Consider the following 20,811-nt stretch of genomic DNA (forward strand, 5'->3'; position numbering starts at 1 on the left):
CTCATCTACTCCCAGTGCTCCCAAGGAGAGAGGCAAAACAAACAACCAGAGAAATATACTCATTCACACAGCCCTGCAGGGTGTATGGGGGGGGCAGGGGTGAGAGTGCTGAGGCTTGGGCTTGTGCTTGCTACAGTCTAGATCAAATTAAGCCCGGGGCTGGATCCAGCCTGTGGGCTGTAGGTACCCCTCTCCTTACACCATTAGCATGGTAGCTGAGCACCTCACAGACTTTACGTCCCAGTGGGACAGGGCAGAATAGCCAGCACCATTGCTCAGCAAGGCAGTGACACAAGATGCCTCCTGCAGAGCAGGGACTGGGCCCGGGTCACTCGACTCCTGAGCTGGGTTTCCCCCATCTTTCTGCCAAGGCAGTGATCCACAGAGGCCCTCTGCATGCAGAACATTGCCACATCACCATTCCCTAGGGACCTCCTGCTGAAGCTACTCCTAGACCTGACCCTGCTCCACAGGAGAGGATACAGGGCCTGCTCACCTCATGTCTCCTCCCAGCTGTATCCACTCCTCTGCCCTGACATTCCGTCCCCAACCCAGGACTGGAGCCTTCTCCTGCCCATGGATACCTGTCCAGTCCTGCTTCCCCTCTACTATTAAAGAGCCTCCTCCTTTCCCTAGGACAGTGCCCCCAACTCTGCTTGATCACATGCAGCAGGGGACACTTAACACATTGCTGGGTAGCTAAACTCATCTCCCTGAGCAGGCACCCAAAGCTACATCCCCGGCCCTTTTTGGGCTGGACTGCTTGTTGCTGTTGAAGTTACAGACAAACAGAGCTATCCCTCTGAGACTTTTGTTCATGTGTTTAATGATCCCACAGAAATCAAACCTACGTGTAAGTGGGTAATGGTCCCACTATAGTGGGAAACTTCCCTGGCTTCTACACCACCCCAGTGAGCTGGGCTAGTGAAAGGATCTCAGTTCTCACTCCCACTTCCTTTAATTAGAGGCCTACATGACCTCAAGGACTCCCCTTCCACTCCCCTGTGTGAAATAGACGTTGTAACCCAGATAGGCGTGGCCCAGGATTCCTGAGGTTCAACCCCCATCCTTGCTATGGTCACTCAGGGAAGGGACTTGAATATCCCCATTCCAGAGTGTTCTCTTTGCTTTGAATGCTTCCCTGACCATTTCCTAGAGTTCAAAGCAAATACAATTTATTACCAGCAATCAATTTTTAAAAATAAGGAAAAAATGGGAAACGTTAAAGCAAAACATATAACCCCACTCTCTGGCCATAGAGGAACCACATACAGCTGTTGCTGTAATGTCAGGGTGTTCACAGTCTGTTCCACACTTGTCCCAAGCCCCCAACCAGACCCTTGCTGTGCTGCGGCGACGGTGTGGGTCAGATGCTTTTGTTGGCAGTGGTTACATGCCTTCAGACTGCAGGTGGCAGGATCTTTCTTCTCAATATTGGATCCCCCCTTGGGGTTATGATCCCCTTCCAAGTTTGGCCTGCAAGGCCTTTTGGTTGGGGCCATCTGCCTGAACTGGGCCTACTGCCCAGGATTCCCCTAATTCTCCTCAGCTGCTTACCATGATCAGCTCCAGCCCCAATACAGATACTGTTCTGCCACCAGCCACTTGGGTTGGTTCTCTGGCTTTGGTTGATGCAGCTTTGCCCCCAGCACTCACCTGCTCCTCTACATCTATCTGACTGCTGTGACTCTGTTCTCCAGCTCAGCCCAGGCTCCTGCTCTGTACTTACCTCAGCCCCGCTCTGGTTCAGGCAATTCCAGCTCAAAAAAGGGAAGGAAACCTGAGTCCCGCACAGAAAAGAAGAGATTATACAAATTGCCAGACGGTATCTGACTCATGGATCATCGAGCCCAGTATCCTGTCTCTGAGAGGAGCTAAAGGAAAAGAAATATCACTAGACTTGACAAGTATGACCCACAGAGAAGATTCTTGGTAACCACAGTTAGATAAAGACAAAGAATGCATGCACAGCAGAATCACTTATTTTGCAAGCTTTACGTAAAAGCCTCTGCAGCGGCGCAAGCAGCACGGTTCAGTGGATACAGCACATGGACTTAGAAGTCCAAAGGCTTGGTTGCCATTCCCAACTCAGCTGTGTGATCTCGGATTTGGTGCCCGGGTACCACTCTACCCACCTGCAGACTTGGGAAAAATACTATTTATCCCCCTTTCAAAAATGCTCTGAGATTTAGACACTGGTAGGGTCATGACCTCTTTGCAAAATACTGCTCTCCGGTTGCTTTCACTAACCTGAGCACTGCTTATAATTCGGAAAGAAAAAGGAATGAATGGCACATGCTGCACCCCCAGGCCACAGAATCATAGAAGACTAGGGTTAGAGGAGACCTCAGGAGGTCATCTAGTCCAACCTCCCAGCTCAAAGCAGAACCAACCCAACTATGTCACCCAGACAGGACTCTGCCAGCCCTGGCCTGGCCTGAAAAACCTGTAAGAATGGAGACTCCACCACTTCCATAGGCCAGTACACTTCAATGAGAAACAATTCCACAGCATACCCCCTTTTTTCTGATGAACCAATTGCTCATAAATATCACATTTACTTAGGTTATAGTACTACTAGAGAGGTCTGGAACATTGTAGTGCATAACACAAACTAAACAAAGAACAAATCCATTAATGTTTCAAATCCATCACAGGATACACCATCTTCAGCAGTGAGCACACATACATTTTAAAAACCAGCTCAACTGCTAAACTATTTCTAACTGTTCATAGCCCTTAATCTGTTCCACTCACAGCATTTGGTTCAAGCATCTGAATTTTGCCTTTTTTACATTATGAATTTCATATTTGTACCAATAGTTTTAAAAGGACATTTTATTAAATAACTGAAATTCAATGGGTCAGTACAAAATGCAAAGTAGAGTAAACAGCAAGTCATTGGGCAGTGGGAAATGTGGGACTGGCAGGCACAAAGGTGGGCAAATGAAGGCACACCATGCTAGGGATGTTGAGAAATCCAGTACCAGCTGAAAATTTCAGTGGTTACTCAATTACTCGTGGGGTGGAAAGGAGGCTCCAGAGAACAGGCACCCCTCCCTGCCAGCCCACTGGAGCTGAGATGTAGCATTTAAACCACATCCCAGCTCCAGCAGCCTCCCATCCTCCCTCCCCTTCCCAGAGCAGGGTTGGAGAGCAGATTCCCCATCAGCCCTTTTGGATATGTCAGCTGCCTCCCAGCATGAATTGGCTCTTGCAGAGTCAGCACTTCCCTTTGCAGCAGCTCTACAAAGAGCCATTGTGGAGGATTGACCAACCCTGCATCAGCTGGGATTCAGGCACCAGGTCATCTGTTTCCTCCCACAGTGGCTCTGCAAAGAGCTGCTGTGAGGGGAACTGACAAAATTTCATGGCACACTTGGACTGCACGCATGACTCACCAGTGTATTGCAGCACACCAGTGGAAAACCACTGCCCTAGGCAACCCATTCCAGTGCTTCAACACCCTCCTAGTAAAGTTTTTCCTAGTATCTCCGTCAGTGCAACTTGAGAATATTACTTCTTGTTTTGTCACCTGTCACCACTGAGAAGAGCCTACCTCCATCTGTTCTGGAATCCCCTTCAGATAGTTGAAGACTGCTATCAAACTTCTCTTCTGCACACTAAATAAACCCTGTTCCCTCAGCCTTCCCTCACAAGTCACATGCTCCAGGCCCCTGACCATTTTCATTACTCTCCACCATATTCTCTCCAATTAGTTCCCATGCTTTCTGTAGTGGGAGAGGGGGGGAAGGGGAAACGGACACAATAGTCCAGTAACAGAGAGGAAGCAGTGCTAGTCTATACACTATCAAAACAAAAAGCAGTCAAGTAGCACTTTAAAGACTAGCAAAACACTTTATTAGGTGAGCTTTCGTGGGACAGACCCACTTCTTCAGACCATAGCCAGACCAGAACAGACTCAATATTTAAGACACAGAGAATCAAAAACAGTAAGCAAGGAGGACAAATCAGAAAAAGATAATCAAGGTGAGCAAATCAGAGAGTGGAGGGGTGGGGGGGAAGGTCAAGAGTTAGATTGAGCCAAGTATGCAGACGAGCCCCTATAGTGACTCAGAAAGTTCCCATCACAATTTAAACCATGTGTTAATGTGCCGAATGATTTGGACCCATGGTACAGAGGCTCTAGAAGAATTCCACAGGGACTTTAACAATCTACACCCCACCATCAACTTATGCCTCGATTACAACATGCAAGAGATACATTTCCTGGACACTACAGTACTAATCAAGGATGGCCTGATCAGTACCACACTGTACCGAAAACCTACTGATCACTATACTTATCTACACCCTTCTAGTTTCCATCCTGCTCACGTGACTAGATCCATTGTTTACAGTCAAGCTCTTAGGTACAATCGCATTTGCTCTGATCCAACTGACAGAGACCAAAAACTACAAGAACTTTACCAAATATTCATAAACATGAATTACCCACCAGGAGAAGTTAAAAAACAAATCGACAGGGCCAGACGAATACCCAGAGACCAGCTACTCCAAGATCGGCCCAAAAAAGCCAAGAACAGAACAGCCCCCAACTCAGACCACTGCAACGAATTTTTAAAGACCTACAACCTATCCTTAATCAGGATGTTACACTCCAGAAGACCCTGGGTGACATGCCTGTTCTCTCCTACAGACAACCTCCCAACCTCATGAGGATCCTCACTAACAGCCACAGTCTATACCCCAGGAACACCAGTCCTGGAACCTCTCTCTGCAACAAAGCCCGCTGCCAGCTTTGTCCACATATCTTCTCTGGAAATACCATCACTGGACCTAACCAGGTTACTCACAGAAGCACGGGCACTTTCTCATGCTCCCCTACTAACATCATATATGCCATCATGTGCCAACAATGCCCAGATGCTTTGTATATCGGACAGACTTCTAACTCCCTTAGACAAAGGGTCAATGGGCACAAAACTGACATCAAAACACTCCAGATCCACAAACCAGTTAGTCAACATTTTAATGGAATGGGGCATTCTGTCAATTACCTAAAGGTATGTGTGTTACTGAAGAAGAATTTTCGCACCGTTCTGGAAAGGGAACCAGCCAAACTGGTTTTTACATTCAAATTTGGCACATTAACACATGATTTAAATCGTGATGGGAACTTTCTGAGTCACTATAGGGGCTTGTCTGCATACTTGGCTCAATCTAATTCTTGACGTCCCCCCCACCCCTCCACTCTCTGATCTGCTCACCTTGATTATCTTTTTCTGATTTGTCCTCCTTACTTACTGTTTTTGGTTCTCTGTGCCTTAAATATTGAGTCTGGTCTGGTCTGGCTATGGTCTGAAGAAGTGGGTCTGTCCCACGAAAGTTCACCTAATAAACTATTTTGCTAGTCTTTAAAGTGCTACTTGACTGCTTTTTGTTACAATAGTCCAGATGTGACCTCACCACTGCTGAATGGAGGGGCATAATCACTTCCCTTGATTTGCTGGCAACATTCTTAATGCAACAAGTGCGCATTGCTGACTCATACCTGGGTTCACTTCCCCTGTAACCGTCAGGGTCACAAGCCTACAGCAATGCATGGGATTCTTCCATCCTAATTTCAGGACTCTGCATTTGTCCTTATTGAACCTTAGATTTCTTTTGGCCCAATACTCCATCACTTTGGACCATATTCCAGCTCTCCAGCATATCTACCTCGCTCTCCAGCTTAGCGTCGTCATCTACAAACTTGCTGAGTGTGCAATTCATCCCATCATTGAGATCCTTCATAAAAATGCTGAAAGGTCTCGGGGAAAGAATGGTAAGAGCCATTTTACTATCCACATAGTGGGTCAGCGATCAATTCATATCCAGCACAGAGCTGAGAAAATATCATTGACTAGTAGACATGAGTGTCCCCTTTGCAATGCTCCAAAATCCTGTGTGGGTTGGGGTCAGCAACCTGCAGCTCTTTAAGGAGTCATTTGTGGCTCCAGACACTGTCACTGCTGACTCCTCTCGGGGCTCCCTGCGCTGCCCCTGCTGAAATAATGGAACCAAATTGAATTGGTTTAATGGCCAGTGTTAAACCAATTCAATTTAGTTCCATTATTTTTGCAGGGACAGTGCAGGGAGCTGCTCACGCCACACGTGGGGAAAGTGAGCAAGGAGAGGGGCAGCTGAGTCTGCCCCTGCTGGAGCCATGCACCTGCACTAAGGAGAAAAAGGCTGCTGGGGAAGGCTTCCTGAAACTGCAGCTTCCCTCACCATGGGCCCAGCTCCTCCTCCAGGCAGCACAGCACCCTCCAGCTCCTCCTTGCTCTGCAGCAGCCGCCGGAGCCTGGGCTGAGCCTGGCAGTGCAAGGTCAGCTCCCACAGAACTCGGTCCAGCTTCTCACCTGGCCCCTAGACTTGGTGAGTCCAGCACCGGTGCTGCTGAGTGGGGTGCAGCTGGGAAAGCTGAAGGCACTTTCTGGCCTGAGAAGTCTGGGGGGACTTGGCGGGGGGAACCAAAGCACATGTGGGGGAAGAGCGGCAGGTGGGCAAGAAAGATCCAGATTCAGTGGGCAGACTGGGGCAGGGCGGCCAAGACAGGTTAAACTTGGGGATGGGAGGGCAATTTGGCACTGACAGGGGTTAAGCCTCGAGATGGGAGAGTGGGATGGGGGCGTAAAGCTTGGGGATGGGGGTGGATTTAGGGGCTGAGGTGAGTAAAGCCTGAAGATGGGAGTAATTTAATTTTCTAACTGGTACAAATCATTGTGTGTGAGCGCTGTTCTTCAAATAGAGGTTACCAAGAGTACAGTTTGACGTTATTTATTCAGGACTGTCTCATATTCACATGCATTGGGGATCCTGAAGGACTGCTTCTGTAACTGAATTTGAAAAAATGGCTCTTCTGGCTATTGTGGTTGCAGGCCCGTGTGTGCGCGCAATTGAATTCAGCATGGTAAGGGGAAAACTTACCTCATCCGACGGCTGAGGTGCTAACTGTGATTTGTCCTCTTCGACAGAAGTATGAGGTACGATAGAGGAAGACTGTGCCCAGGACACTCTGATCATCCCAATCTTCCCCAGCAGTTTTGGATCCAACATGGGAAGTATATCAGTGTTGGACGGGGTGAGAAACACATCTGGTCTCTAGAAAAAAACAACAGTACTGCTTAAATGAACAGAGCGTAGATGTTGGCAATGGGTCAGAGCTGAACTGAGCAGGGGGACTGGGGTCTGAGTAACCTGTATTCTCACCTGTGTTTTCTTCTTAGAATTTGGGACCCCAAATGCCTGATTTTCAATAGCCCCAACACCCCCAGCTGCCTCTGGAAACGTGACAGTAATTCTGCCCCTAATTTCCACGTGCTTTGGCCATGCTGGTGTCCAGCAGGGAAGCCATGCAACAAAGCAGGCAGAGAATCCCGCAGGGCTTCTGGGAAAAAAAAAAAAAACAAATCCTGCAATCTGTTTTTATCAAACAACAGATCTCAGGCACCATGGGCTTCACTTTCAGAGTAGCTATTCACACTCCTGCTGGGGCTGCGAATTTGCCAATGAAAGAGGAAGGCTGGTGTGGCCAGGAGCCCAGGACATAGGAGTCAGGGATGTGGTTCAAATTCCTGGCTCTGCTTGAGCCATGCGCATAACCATTGTGGCCATAAGTTACTAACTCTAAGCAGGAATAATAATCTCTTCTCACATCACGGTGATGTTCAAGGCCTGAGGCTTAATTTCCTGAAGTGAGGTGTTACGTACCTATAACAACTCCTTTTTCACAAGATTTGTTCTGTACCTGTTCACAGCCCAGTCTGGTCTCTTGGCCTACATTCAAATTTTCTCTCTTCCATCCCATCAGCCTTGTGCTGGAAAAGAGGGATGACTTTCCTTTCGGCTGGCTGTACCTCCCCAGGATTGCCAGGATGGAATCTGTGCTGTTTGCTACATCGGAGAGAGGTTCTGAGTAGAAAGTACTCCCTTCACTTAGCCCTGAAGGAGCACTCTTACAAGGCAGGAGTGGAGAAGGAGGATTGGTTTAGGAGTCTGATGTGGCCCCACTCTGCTGGCCCTGTGCTGGAAAGGAACTCAGGGAAGTAGTCTGTCCAGCTACTACTATATGGCAAGGGAAAGACCCCTGCTGGATCAGGTGATGGGAATCCAGTCCATACACATTGGATGGAGCCCAGCCCAAATGCACTGCATGGAGCCGTTAGCATGGAGGGCTTCTACTGTAGACATTTAGGCAATGTCCACTGCTGTAGTTCCCAAGCAGCTCTCACTCTCTCCCTATTTGCCTAGCAGCAGATGTGGGAGGCAGGTACTGATTCCCATTTTACAGCTGAGGAACAAAACATAATTTTGCCAAGGCCACACAGAAAGCTGTGGCTCAGCGTGGAACTGATGATGTGCTTCTCGAGGCCTAGACAAGTACAGTAACCCCTGGATCACTCTCTCTCTCTGTGGCAGAAGGCCTTGAGGTGCGTGAAAGAGCAAAATCAGATTTCCTTTCTTCTGAGTACACTGGTTCTTCCTGTGGGTACCTGGATGGGCAGCACCTTGGAGGTCCCTGCAAGTGGCCTGAGGGGTTTGGGTGCATCAGCTGTTGAGACTAGGGCTCATTGCTGGTGAATCGTGTGACCCAACAGCTTTGTGCTCTCATCTTCTCCAGCGCCGCACAGGGAGGACTGGGCTCTAGCGAGGACAAGAGGAAACAGGGGCTAGGATGTGGGGGTCTGCTCTCAATTGCTGTACGCCGTCTGTGACAAAGCCCCAAGCATGTTCTCCTTGGGTCCTGCACTTTGTGGCAGTTGCGGCAACACCTCAGAGGCTCTTTGCGTCCCTTTACTCTGCCTCCTGTTCTCCCAGAGGGCCAGGTTATAGATCACTGAGCCATTCTCGTCACTGGCACAGTTAATGGCACAGTGGAGGAGACCCATCTGGTATGACCAGTCTCCTCCTATGCCCTATGGCTGCCCTTGGGGGTGTGGGCGGTCTGTGTGGGTGGGCGGGGAGGACAAGACCCCTCCCACATGTCTGGGTTCCATTGTTAGAGTGACTTCCTCCCTGGTCCCCTTGGCACAGCAGTCTGCTCCCTCGGCCACATCCACCAGACGTTTCCCTAGTACTTTCCTCCAGTAATTGCAGCAAACTTTCTCCCAGTGTGTTCCCCTTCCTTGTCCAGCACCTTTCTCCTGCCCCACTTCTTACCTGAGGGGAGGCCTTTTAAAAGGATTCTGCAGGCCTTAATTGGCTGCAGGTGCTTATTGACCAGCAGGTGTTGGATTAGCTGGCTGCTGCAGGCTGATCCTTGATAAGCCTCAGTCCTTGGGAGACATAAAAGCACACACCCAATTGCTTACACACTTGCCCTCCATGAGGCTACAATAGTCTGCTGTGGTCTATCACACTTCGGACAAGCTAGTCCGCTTCTTTGGCCCTCTTCACTTTGCCATCCATCTAGTGGGGGATACCATTAAAAAGAGTGCCTCATTCAAATGATCCTGCCCGTTTCTCACCAGGCATGATCTACCACACACTGGGGTCAACAGGAGCCTTGCTACCATCTACAGCATGGCCAGGCAATATATGGCCCATGGGTCACATCTAGCCCACCAACCTACCAGTTCCAGCCCGCGGCCAAGCAGGAACTTTGGCCAGGCTCCCTAACTGTCCCACCCCATACACCAGTCAGAGCAGCTGGCTTCAGGGCCTATGCATTTTCAGGGATTGTATGTGTTTCATGTGCTGCTCTGCCCCCAGGACAATCTCTCCATTCTCACTGGACACAGACTGATGAAAGCTGCCTGTTTGTATTCAGAATGCATATAGTTCAGAATGCATATAGGTTTTCGATCCAGCTGGAAAAGTATAACTAGTGGGGTTCCATAGGGGTCTGTTTTGGGACCGGTTCTGTTCAATATCTTCATTAACGATTTAGATATTGACATAGAAAGTACACTTATTAAGTTTGCAGATGATACCAAGCTGGGAGGGGTTGCAACTTCTTAGGAGGATAGGGTCATAATTCAAAAGGATCTGGATAAACTGGAGAAATGGGCTGAGGTAAACAGGATGAAGTGTAATAAGGACAAATGCAAAGTGCTCCACTTAGGAAGAAACAATCAGTGTCACACATACAGAATGGGAAAGGACTGCCTAGGAATGAGTACAGCAGAAAGGGATCTGGGGGTTATAGTGGACCACAAGCTAAATATGAGTCAACAGTGTGATGCTGTTGCGAAAAAGGCAAACATGATTCTAGGATGCATTAACAGGTGTGTTGTGAACAAGACACGAGAAGTCATTCTCCCGCTCTACTCTGTGCTGGTTAGGCCTCAGCTGGAGTATTGTGTCCAGTTCTGGGCACTGCAGTTCAGGAAGGATGTGGACAAATTGGAGAGGGTCCAGAGGAGAGCAACGAGAATGATCAAAGGTCTAGAGTACATGACCTATGAAGAAAGGCTGAAAGAATTGGGCTTGTTTAGTTTGGAAAAGAGAAGATTGAGGGGGGACATGATAGCAGTTTTCAGGTATTTAAAAGGGTATCATAAGGCAGAGGGAGGGAACTTGTTCTTCCTTGCCTCTGAGGATAGAACAAGAGGCAATGGACTGAAATTGCAGCAGGGGAGGTTCAGGTTGGACATTAGGAAAAAGCTCCTAACTGTCAGGGTGATCAAACACTGGAACGAATTGCCAAGGGAGGTGGTAGAATCTCCATCACTGGAGCTATTTAAGAAGAGGTTAGATAGATGGCTTTCAGGGATGGTCTAGAAAGTGCTTGGTCCTGCCGTGAGGGCAGGGGGCTGGACTCGATGGCCTCTCGAGGTCCCTTCCAGTCCTACTCTTCTATGATTCTATTATTCCTGCAGTCAGCCACTCTAAACAGCATGCTGTGGTGAAGCAGGCAGGCCCAGAGCCTCCCTGAGAGACCTGCTGGGTTCCTGGCCAGGAACCACTCACATAAGTGCCTCCTGGCCAGATCCAGCCTCCAACACTCCACGCAATCCCTCCTGCAACCCTCTATCACCTCTTGTGCAACCCTCTTCCACATAACCCAAAGCCTCTGCCTCCCGGGCACCCCTATGCCACAAAAACCAAACCCTTGGTCCCTCCTGCACTCCTACTCCATGTTACCTAACCCTCTGCCTCCTTCCCACACCTATATCTCACATAACCCAAACCCTCTGACCCCTTTCTGCACCCATCCCCCCATAACCCAACCCCGCTGCCCCCTTCCTGCACCCCTCTCCCCGTAACCCAAACACTCTGTCCCCCTCCTGCGCCCGTCCCCCCCGTAACCCAACCCCACTGCCCCCTCCCCTGCGCCCATCGTCCTGTCACCCAACCCCGTTGCCCCTCTCCTGCGCCCCTCCCCATCACCCAAAACCTCTGCCCCCTCCTGCACCCCTCCCCATCACCCAAACCCTCTGCCCCCCACCCCTCTCCCCCTGTAACCCAAGCCCTCTGTCCCCCTCCTGCACCCCTCCCCCATAACCCAACCCCATTGCCCCCCTCCCCCCATAAATCAAACCTTCTGCCCCCCTCCTGTGCCCATCCCCCTGTAACCCAGACCCTCTGCCCTCTTCCTGCGCCTGTCCCCCCTATATCTCAAACCCTCTGCCCCATTCCTGCACCCATCCCCCATGGAACCCAAACCCTCTGCCCCACATAAGCTGAACCCTCTACACCCATGTCCTCTCCCAGACACTGCATGCCAATCTTCTGCCTCCAGTCACAACCAAAATCCCTGCATCCCCTGCCCAGGTCACAACCACCCACTAGACCCTGCACCCCTCCTTTAAGGTCACCATCTTTTTCTGCCCCCGTATCCATACCCAGGCTCATATACTGTGGCCTGTTCTGCACTGCAGTCTGCTGTCCAGATCACAACCCTCTCCTTCAGACAAATCCACGCCCAGACCCACATCCTCTTCTGCAAACCAACCCCCTAACCCACCCTCCATCCCAGACTGCACATCTCCTACATTAGTATCATTGAAGAGCAGAGCCCTTGACCACTTTCTAAATTCTTGGGAGTGGCCCTCCCTTAAAAAACTGTCCCCCACCGCAACCTACAGTTAGCTACGTACCAGGTCACAGCAGGACAGCTTCGCCAAGTATTTCCAACACCTTCACCATCCATGTACGCTTGAAAATACCACTATGACAGGCCCAGCAGAGTGGGCTATGCAAGGGAACCGCATGGTTCACGTGGCCAGGCAGGGCCTGCAACTATCTGGGCAAGTAGAGTCAGGGTCTGAATCAGATGCTAATTCAGCACTGTAATGCGATTTGCCCTGGCTTCACTCCCATCCCCCCATCAGCCCGAGTTTTATAGACTGCCATCTAATTTGGTTAGAGAGGGAAGTTGAATCTAATGAAATAAAAAATAGAGTCTATGGAGCCCTGGCTGCTGCCCTAGAAGAGGGGTCATGGTCAGAATGATGGGGGAAGGGAGGTTGGTTTATGCTGTGCAGAATGTGCCTGATGACTTACAACCATCATCCCCCCCTCCGTCAGCACTCGCCTTTCACAGTTCCCAGCAGTGACAGGGCTCCCACATCTTAGCTGCTTCCTGATTTCATTTATTTCAGCACATTTATTTCACCCTGATTTCAGGGTTTTGTTCCTGTCAGCACCAGCCCTGGCACAGGCCAGCATGTGAGACACTACGAACAAGCATGTTCTTCGGACAGCATTGCTCAGCAGCGACCATGCTGACCCTCCACCTTGGTCTGACAATGCTCCTCCTTTCTGACCTGCTATTCTGGTGCTGGCCACCCGTCAGTCATTACCACCCTCTGGTATTTGTGAGCAGCAGCACTCTCTGCTCTCCCTGCCCTGACTCTGCCAAGTCCCAACCCAATCTGCAGACACCCGGGCTACAGGATGGCTTGGGGCAGCCAACCAGGCTCCACACTGAGGGGCCCCACAGTGGCCACCGTGAACTATCCTACGGACAGGTCCCAGGGCAACCCAGGGGAGGCGCCTAGTGTGAGGTGGCAGCAGGGGCCCCTCTTTGCGGTAGTGGGAGACACAGCACCCAGCAGCCTGCTTCACTATGCCCCATCCTGCTGCCCTCTCCCAGCCCACTGCACTTGGCTTCACTGTGGCAGCAAGAAGCAGAGCGCCCTGGCCTCAGGCTGCTTTGCTTCCTGCTACTGCAAAGAAGCAGAGAGCAGAGGGCTGGGAGTGGAGCAGGCAGATAGACTGCTCTGCCTTCCGGTGTTGTGGTGAGTGCGGGAGGATGACTGAATCCTGAGGCTGCTCTGAGCCAGACATCTGTTCCATAATCTCCCATCTTGCATTGTCTGGGGAAGAGGGTTTCAGCAAGGTGGCAGAACGGGGTGGGGCAGAGCAAAAGCAAGGTGGGGCCTGGGGTTGTCCTGGGCCCCACCTTCTCCTTGGGACAGCTCTGCCATCTGATTCAGCTACCTTGAACTTCTTTGCTTGTGATTTCTTAGACAAAACAAATCAAGGCACCACTGTTCTCCATGGCAATAACTAGATTCACTGAGGATTGGGCAGACTCTGGGGCTGTCTTAAACAGACACTGGGAGATAGGAGCCTGAATATTTTTGTGGATCTGTGCAACCCACACGCATCTGAACTTCACTTTTAAATGGCCAAAGGTGTATTCAACCACCATTCTGCACCTGCTGAGTCTGTGATTGAAGTTATTTTTGCTGGGGTCCAGGTCTCCTGTGTAGGGCTTCATAAGGCAAGGGAGCAGAGGGTAAGGAGGATCACCCAATATAACAATAGACATCTCCACATCATCAATCGTGATTTTCCAACCAGGGAAAAACATCCCATCCAGGAGCTTTCTGTAAGGGCCAGAAGTTTGGAAGATGCATGTCCCTCCCTAAACATCCAACACTGATGTCAGCGAAACGACCTTTGTGATCTACCACCCCCTGCAACGCCATCGAGAAGTATCCCTTTTTGGTTATATATACTCAGAGGCCAGGTGGTCCAGGGCCATAATGGGGATGTGCATGCCATCTATGGCCCCACTGAAGTTAGGAAACCCCTAGGGAGCAAAGCCTGCTACAGCACTATAGCCTGTACATCTCCCAGGGTCATGGTCTTCCTGAGGAGACGCCAACAGATTGCATGGACCATCTGCATCACCACGGATCCCACTGTAAATCTGCCCCCTGGAACTGATTTGCCACTGACTGGTAACTGTCGTGCATTGCAAACTTCCACAGAGTGACTGCCGCTCACTTCCGAACCGTTAAAGCCTTCCTCGTTTTTGTGTTGCTGTGCTTCAGGGTGGGTACCAGCACATCACAAAGTTCCACAAAAGTGGACTTGGTCATCCCAGGACTCCAAAATCATGTGGTTCCCAGCAGTGTGTGCTGGTCACATGAGTCTAAACCACTGCTCCACTGTCAGCAATGCATTCAGGAGAGCCAGCAGCTCTCAGTTCTTGGACCTCAATTTGGAGATTTGCTCTTCCAAACCATCATCATCATCATCATTATGATAGCGAACCATCACTGAGCTTTGTAATTGAAGGCAAAATTGTATGATAACCAGCGTGGTTGCCAAAACAATGTGTGCTATGAGTTGAAGTATTTGGGGATCCATGCTTGCGCTAGAAAGCCGCAGCAGGAAATAGCACAATCTCCAGTTCGTTTTCATTTTTGAGCAGTTACTGGTGCTCTGAATTCTGGGACAGTGCTTTGCATTCTGGGATTCAAACATGAAATGTCTAAAAGCAACCTGGACTAAGGCACTGTGGGATAGGTACCGAAAATGCAATGCTCACGCCGTCAAACTTGCACAGGGCAATGGGGACATGAAAACTCAACACGGAAAAAATGGTGGGTTGAATTTCAAGAAGCTTTGTGGACACAATTTGAATTCATAATAATGAGGTTAAAAACTGAATTTATTAAAAATCGAATGTATCTCGTAGTGTAGATGCAGCCCCCAACGGCTATCACTTCTGCACTGGAATAATCAGCGAAGTCTGTGGTATCACCATAATGATCAGTAACTCTGGGCCTCTGATATTGTAATAGTTCCCCTCTCTGCAGTAACAAAGGTCTGACTCTTGACTAATGTGCTATCATTAACTCAGATCCTGTTTTGCATTTGAAGGGGCCTATACTCAGGAGGATGAGATGCACAGAGATGGCTGCATTGTTCTTGGAGTTATTCCTGTGCTGACACAGGCATGAGTTTAGGGCTTATCTACATGGCTTATATCAGAGCAATTCACCAGCAGTCCAAACAGCTAGGAAAGGCAGAAAACCCTCAAGCAGAAGGGAAGGGATCATTCATCGGAGAGGATTTAGCAGAAACTCCACAAAGCCAGAGGTTTCGCCACTGCAATAATCTCAGGCCTCTCTCTTCCGTGACTGGAGTGTGCCTTTCATATGATTTCTTCATTTGGCATAGCTCAAGTAATCAGGCACCTCTAACTTACCAAATTGGTAGCTATTATGGGAAGCAGCAAAATGGCCCTTGCTACGTCTTGCTCTGTGACTATGAATGACACCATCTCATTAGCACAGTAATGAGGAGCCATCTCTGAAGGCATAAAGCCGTGCACATCCACAGCATTTGGCCCGAGTGCCTTTCCTTCCTTAATTCCCCAAAGCTGCTGTCACTGGGGGAAACTGTACAGAATAAGGAACTTTCGAAATGCTTTGAAGGTGCCCCCACGACCTTCCCGATTGCTGCCTCATTAACACCATCAGATGCTGTTTTCTGCGCCGACGCATTTCAGTAAGCTGGGGGCCCTGACCTTAGAAAGGCTTCTCTGGCATCAAAGAAAGCAACGATCCATACTGCCAAATGGAAATGCCCCCTCCACTGTTCCCTCCACCTGCCCTCCCCAGGGGACAAAATCATGCAAAATGCAACAGTTTATCATGTTCTCTACAATTACTAGCTAACACCATACAGCTGCTATTGGCCATGCCAAAATTACCATGAATTCCATCTCTTTACCTGCCATATTCACTCAACAGAGATAAAGAGTATTTGCTAGTAGAAGTGCACATGTTCTTAATTCAATTAGCTCTCCCAGAACACTCCTCTGGGAATAGCAGGCACAAACTGACAAATTCTCTTTAGCAAAGATATTCATTTTCCTCCCCTCATCCCCCGCTCATTTTGGCTTTGCCCTGCTGTATCCCGCTCATTAGCTCTCTAACAAAGCGAGCCCAACCCAATCTGTTTCCCTTCAGCAGCAATTCTGTAACTTATGTAATTTCTACCATGATATGGGGATCTGTCTAGTCAGGCAGCACTGGGATTATTGCAGGCAGGAATCTGGCAGCAAATGATGAACGAGCCAGGGAGTCTGCCCATTCATTCAAAGACATTCCACTTCTTTTTGGCAATATTTAGTTTGTTACTCAGGCTCGCTCTCTCTCCCCATCCAGATGGGTAAATATTGCTGCCAATGCTAGTCACTGGTGGGTATAGTCTGAGACTTTCAAAGCAGCACCGAGGATTTAGAAAGGTCTTTTCCATTATATCAGAGAAAATCCCAGGCCTTGTTTTATTCAATGGGAGTTTTGTCATTGACTTCATTTGGGCCAGGATTTCACTGTTTTTAAACCCTCTAGACAGGTTTGACAATATTATGCACAGTTACCTGCACAAATACATACACACACTGAAAAAATAATCTCAGGCAAGACACTTTACATCCCCACGCCCCACTCACCTCCTTCAGTTCATGTGTTTGATCTGTCAGTTTTTATTGCAGTTCTTTTGGAACTCTGTGCTATGTATCTGAGTATGGCTTGGAAATTATATAGGTCTGAAGAAGTGGCTCTGTCCCACGAAAGCTCATCACCTAATACATCATTTTGTTATTCTTTATAGTTCTACGTGACTGTGCTTTTATTTTACTGAAAAAATAAGACTGTTACCTGTTTTGTAACTGGTGTTGTTCAAAATGTGTTGCTCTTGTCCATTAGGTGCGTGTGCTCAACATACACACTGGTGCCAGAAGTTTTTCCCTCCACAGTTCCCACTGGAGAGTGACTCTAGAGACCTCTGGAGTGGCACTCTCATGGCATGATATAAGGGTCACCAGGCACTCCTCCTTCAATTCCTTCTCTGACAGGAGGAAAGGAGGGTGGGGTGCGGAATGGATATGAGCAGCACATCTCAAAGAACGCCAGTTATGAACAGGTAATTGTCATTTCTTCTTTCAGTACTTGCTCACATCCATTACACATTAGGTGACTCCAAGCAGTTCAGGGATGCGTTCCTCATAGCACAGTACTGCCGAAGCCAGCACCCCCTAGCCTACGGGGGATGGACGGACAGGACACAGTTTTGTAAGTGTGTGCAGAACAGACTGTACAGCTCTATAGATGTCCTGGATCAGGACATAAGCAAGGAATACAGCCAATGGTGCCTGAGCCCTTTGTTGAGTGAGCCTTTACAATTGGTAATGGCAGGACAGGATTGTAACATGCCTTGATGCAGGAGATACTCCAATTGGAGATCATCTGTGTGGAAATTAGAAGGCCCTGCATCCTGTGCGCAATCATGATGAAGAGCTGGGTCAGTTTACTAAAGGGCCCTGTATGCTCCAGATAAAAAGCCAGGGCATGCCGGACAGCCAAAGCATGCATCCTCCTCTCCGCGCTGTTGCTGTGCAGCTTAGGTTAGAAGATCAAGAGAAGAATATCTTGGTTAACATGGAAGGATGATACCACCTTTGGTAAAAAAGCTGGGTGCAGTCATAGCTGGATCTCATCCTTAAAAAATACTGTATATGAGAGATCCGAAGCCAAGGCTTTAAGCTCTGACACCCATCTGATTGACAACACCACAAGGTGACAAATGAGTTGGAGAACATGAGCCCAATGGTGAAAGGATGGTCCTGTTAACCTATAGATGACTACATCGAGATTCCACTGAGGAATGGAGTCCTGGACCAGCGGGAAGAGGGAGTTACTCACCTTGTCTAGGAACGATGGTTCTTCCAGATGTGTACCCATGGGTGTTAGTGCATCCTCGCACCAGTGCTCAGAGATTCTTCCATAGCCCTGGTTTCCCATGCTGTGCATGCACAGAAGCACCTCCCCACGCTTCCTGGCATGCGTGCAGCATGGGCTCCTCTATTCCTTCTCTACCTGAAAATAGAGCAGGATGCTCCAAAGCAGGAGAAAGAGGGAGGGGAGTGGAGCACTCACAGGGACCCACATCTCAAATAACCAATGTTACTGCACAAGGTGAGTAACTTTCTCTTCTTCGAGTAGTGTCCCCGTGGCTGCTCCACTCTGGGTGACTATAAAGCAGTAGTCGCAGAATGGAGATGGGTTTGGAGCTCAGTCACTACCACAGTAAACAATACAGCTTGGCCCACTTGGATAGAAGAAGTGACATTAGATGAGAGAGCGTAACTCCAGGCAAATGTGTTACTGTAAGACCACTTGGTCTCCTTACAAATGTGCATGAGTGGTACATTTGTGAGGAAAGTGGTAGTAGAAGACAAAGCCCAAGTTGACTGGGCCGTGACAGCACCTGGCAACTCTCTCTGATGAAGTGCATAAGAGTTGTGGATACAGGAAGAAACCCACTTTGAAAGTCTTTGGAATGAGATGAGCAGGCATTTGGACTCTTCCACAAAGGACAGGAAAATCTGGGGAGATTTGCACCATGGCTTCATATGGTCATGGACATCCAATGTATGCCATGGCACGTGCTGATTCAGAATGAGGCTTCAGGAAAAACACAGATAAGTAGATTGGCTCATTGATGTGAAACCATGAGGGAACCTTAGGTAAGAACTTAAGGTGAGGCTGCAAGGTAACTCTGTCTTTGGTAAAGACAACGCAGGGAGGCTCAACCATTAGGGCGGCTAACTCTCCAATGCGCCTGGCCGACGTGATCGCCACAAGGAAAGAAACCTTCATAGACAGGTGGAGCCAGGAGCACATTGCCAGAGGCTCAAAGGGCAGTTTCATAAGGCAGAGAAGCACGTGATTTAGGGACCGGGGGGTGGACTGACAGGAAGGTTTTCTGAAGGCCTGTTAGGAAGTGCTTGGTGGTACAATGAGCCAGGAACGAAAGCCCCTTGTTGGACTGGTGAAAAGCTGCTATGGCCAAGGTGTGCACCTGAACCGTGCTGAGGCTAAGGCCTGATTTGCGTAGGTGCAGGAAATAGTCTGGAAGAACAGGCAAGGGCCCAGTATGGAGGCGGCACAGAGTAGTGGGGGTCCATCCAGTGGGAAAAACACCGCCACTTATACAGGTAAGATTTGCATGACTATTCCCATCTACAGTTGATGAGGGTTCTCCTCACTGCCTCAAAGCATGTGGTTTTGGCATTGTGGAGCCATGAAGGAGCCATGCATGGAGGTGTAGCTTGAGGGGAATCACTGGATGCAGAGTGTGGCCAAAGTCCCAATTCACAAGATTGCAGCGAGGGGGAAACAGATAAGGAGACGCTACTGACAGCTAAAAGAGGTAAGGGTACCAGTTTGTCTGGACCAGGCTGGGGCTACTAGGGTGATGAACACCTGGTCTTGTCTGACCTTGAGAAGTAACCTGTGGATAAGCAGAATGAGGGGGAAAAACTGGGAAAGGCATCCCCAAGGGACTGTCTCCCAAGCCCTGCTTTGGAACAGTACTGGTGGCATCTTCTGTTGGTTCTGGTGGTCAACAGATCTATGTGAGGGTAGCCCCACAGTTGAAACACCCAGTTGAGGGCAGCTGTGTTGATTTCCCATTTGTGATAATCAGTGAATGTACAACTGAGGGCGTCAGCTGTCACGTTGAGAACTCCAGGGAGTTACGTAGCTACTGACCTGAAAAGCAGATCCCTGGCTGGGGCACAGCATGAGGCCAGCCATGACTGGAGATAGCACACCTGAAGCAGGGCTAGTTTGACTTCCTGACCGGTCACAGCCATATGGCCCACTAGTGCTAGGCAGGCACATACCATGGTGGAAGGGGACAGATGTGCTGCCTGAATGAAGCTGCATAGAGTGCAAAATCATTGAGTGGGTAGGGTAGCCACAGTCATGACAGTGTCCATGTGTGCTCCTATTAACTCCAAAGTCTGAGCAGGCTGGATCATGGACTTCATGTAGCTGATGTGGAAGCCCAGGCTGAGTAAGAGGCGCATGGTGATGTGTACCATGTGTTGCGCTTCGGGGAGCAAAGGCCCTTTATGAGTCAGTCATCCAGATAAGGGAAGATGATGACTCCTTGCCAGCGAAGATGAGTGGCCACCATTCCCAACATTTTGGAAAACACTAGTGGTGCTGTGGAAAGGCTTAATGGGAAGACCCGATATTGATAGTGAGTGTGCCCTATCATGCAATGGATGAAGAGTCTGTGAGCCAGATGAATAGCGATGCGGAAATATGCATTCTGTAGGTCAAGAGCTGAAAGCCAATCATTCTTGTCCAGGACTGGAATGATGGTAGCAAGGATCATCATCAGGAAGTGTCTGTAGAGTGCATATTTGTTGAGTCATCTAAGGTCCAAAATAGGTCTCCATCCCCAGCTCTTCTTCTGAGTGAGGAAGTAAGTGGAGCAGAAAACCCTGCCCTGGAATTCCTCGGGAAGAGGGTCAACTGTCCCCAAACTGAGGAAGCACTGGACGTCCTAATGGAGGACAAGAACTCCTGTGGCACCTCATAGACTAACATATTTTGGCGCATAAGTTTTTGTGGGCAAAGACCCGCTTCGTCAGATGCATGAGTCGGGTCTTTGCCCATAAAAGCCTATGCTCCAAAATATCTGTTAAAGACCCAACTCGTGCATCTGATGAAGCACGTCTTTGCCCACAAAAGCTTATGTGCCAAAATATCTGTTAGTCTATAAGGTGCCACAGGACTTCTTGTTGTTCTCAAACATACA

The 20,811-nt window shown here is 49.1% G+C and overlaps 1 protein-coding gene across 1 annotated transcript in view; it reads right to left on the bottom strand.

Moving 5' to 3' along the window:
* CCDC33 (coiled-coil domain containing 33) overlaps nucleotides 1-20,811 on the bottom strand; it is a 305,981-nt gene that overhangs the window by 116,004 nt on the left and 169,166 nt on the right. The window contains 1 exon segment of the mRNA XM_075006670.1: nucleotides 6,934-7,107. Within this exon segment, the coding sequence (XP_074862771.1) occupies nucleotides 6,934-7,107 (174 nt within the window).

Source organism: Carettochelys insculpta, chromosome 12 (assembly GCF_033958435.1).
Source record: "Carettochelys insculpta isolate YL-2023 chromosome 12, ASM3395843v1, whole genome shotgun sequence".
NCBI classification, from domain to species: Eukaryota; Metazoa; Chordata; order Testudines; family Carettochelyidae; genus Carettochelys; species Carettochelys insculpta.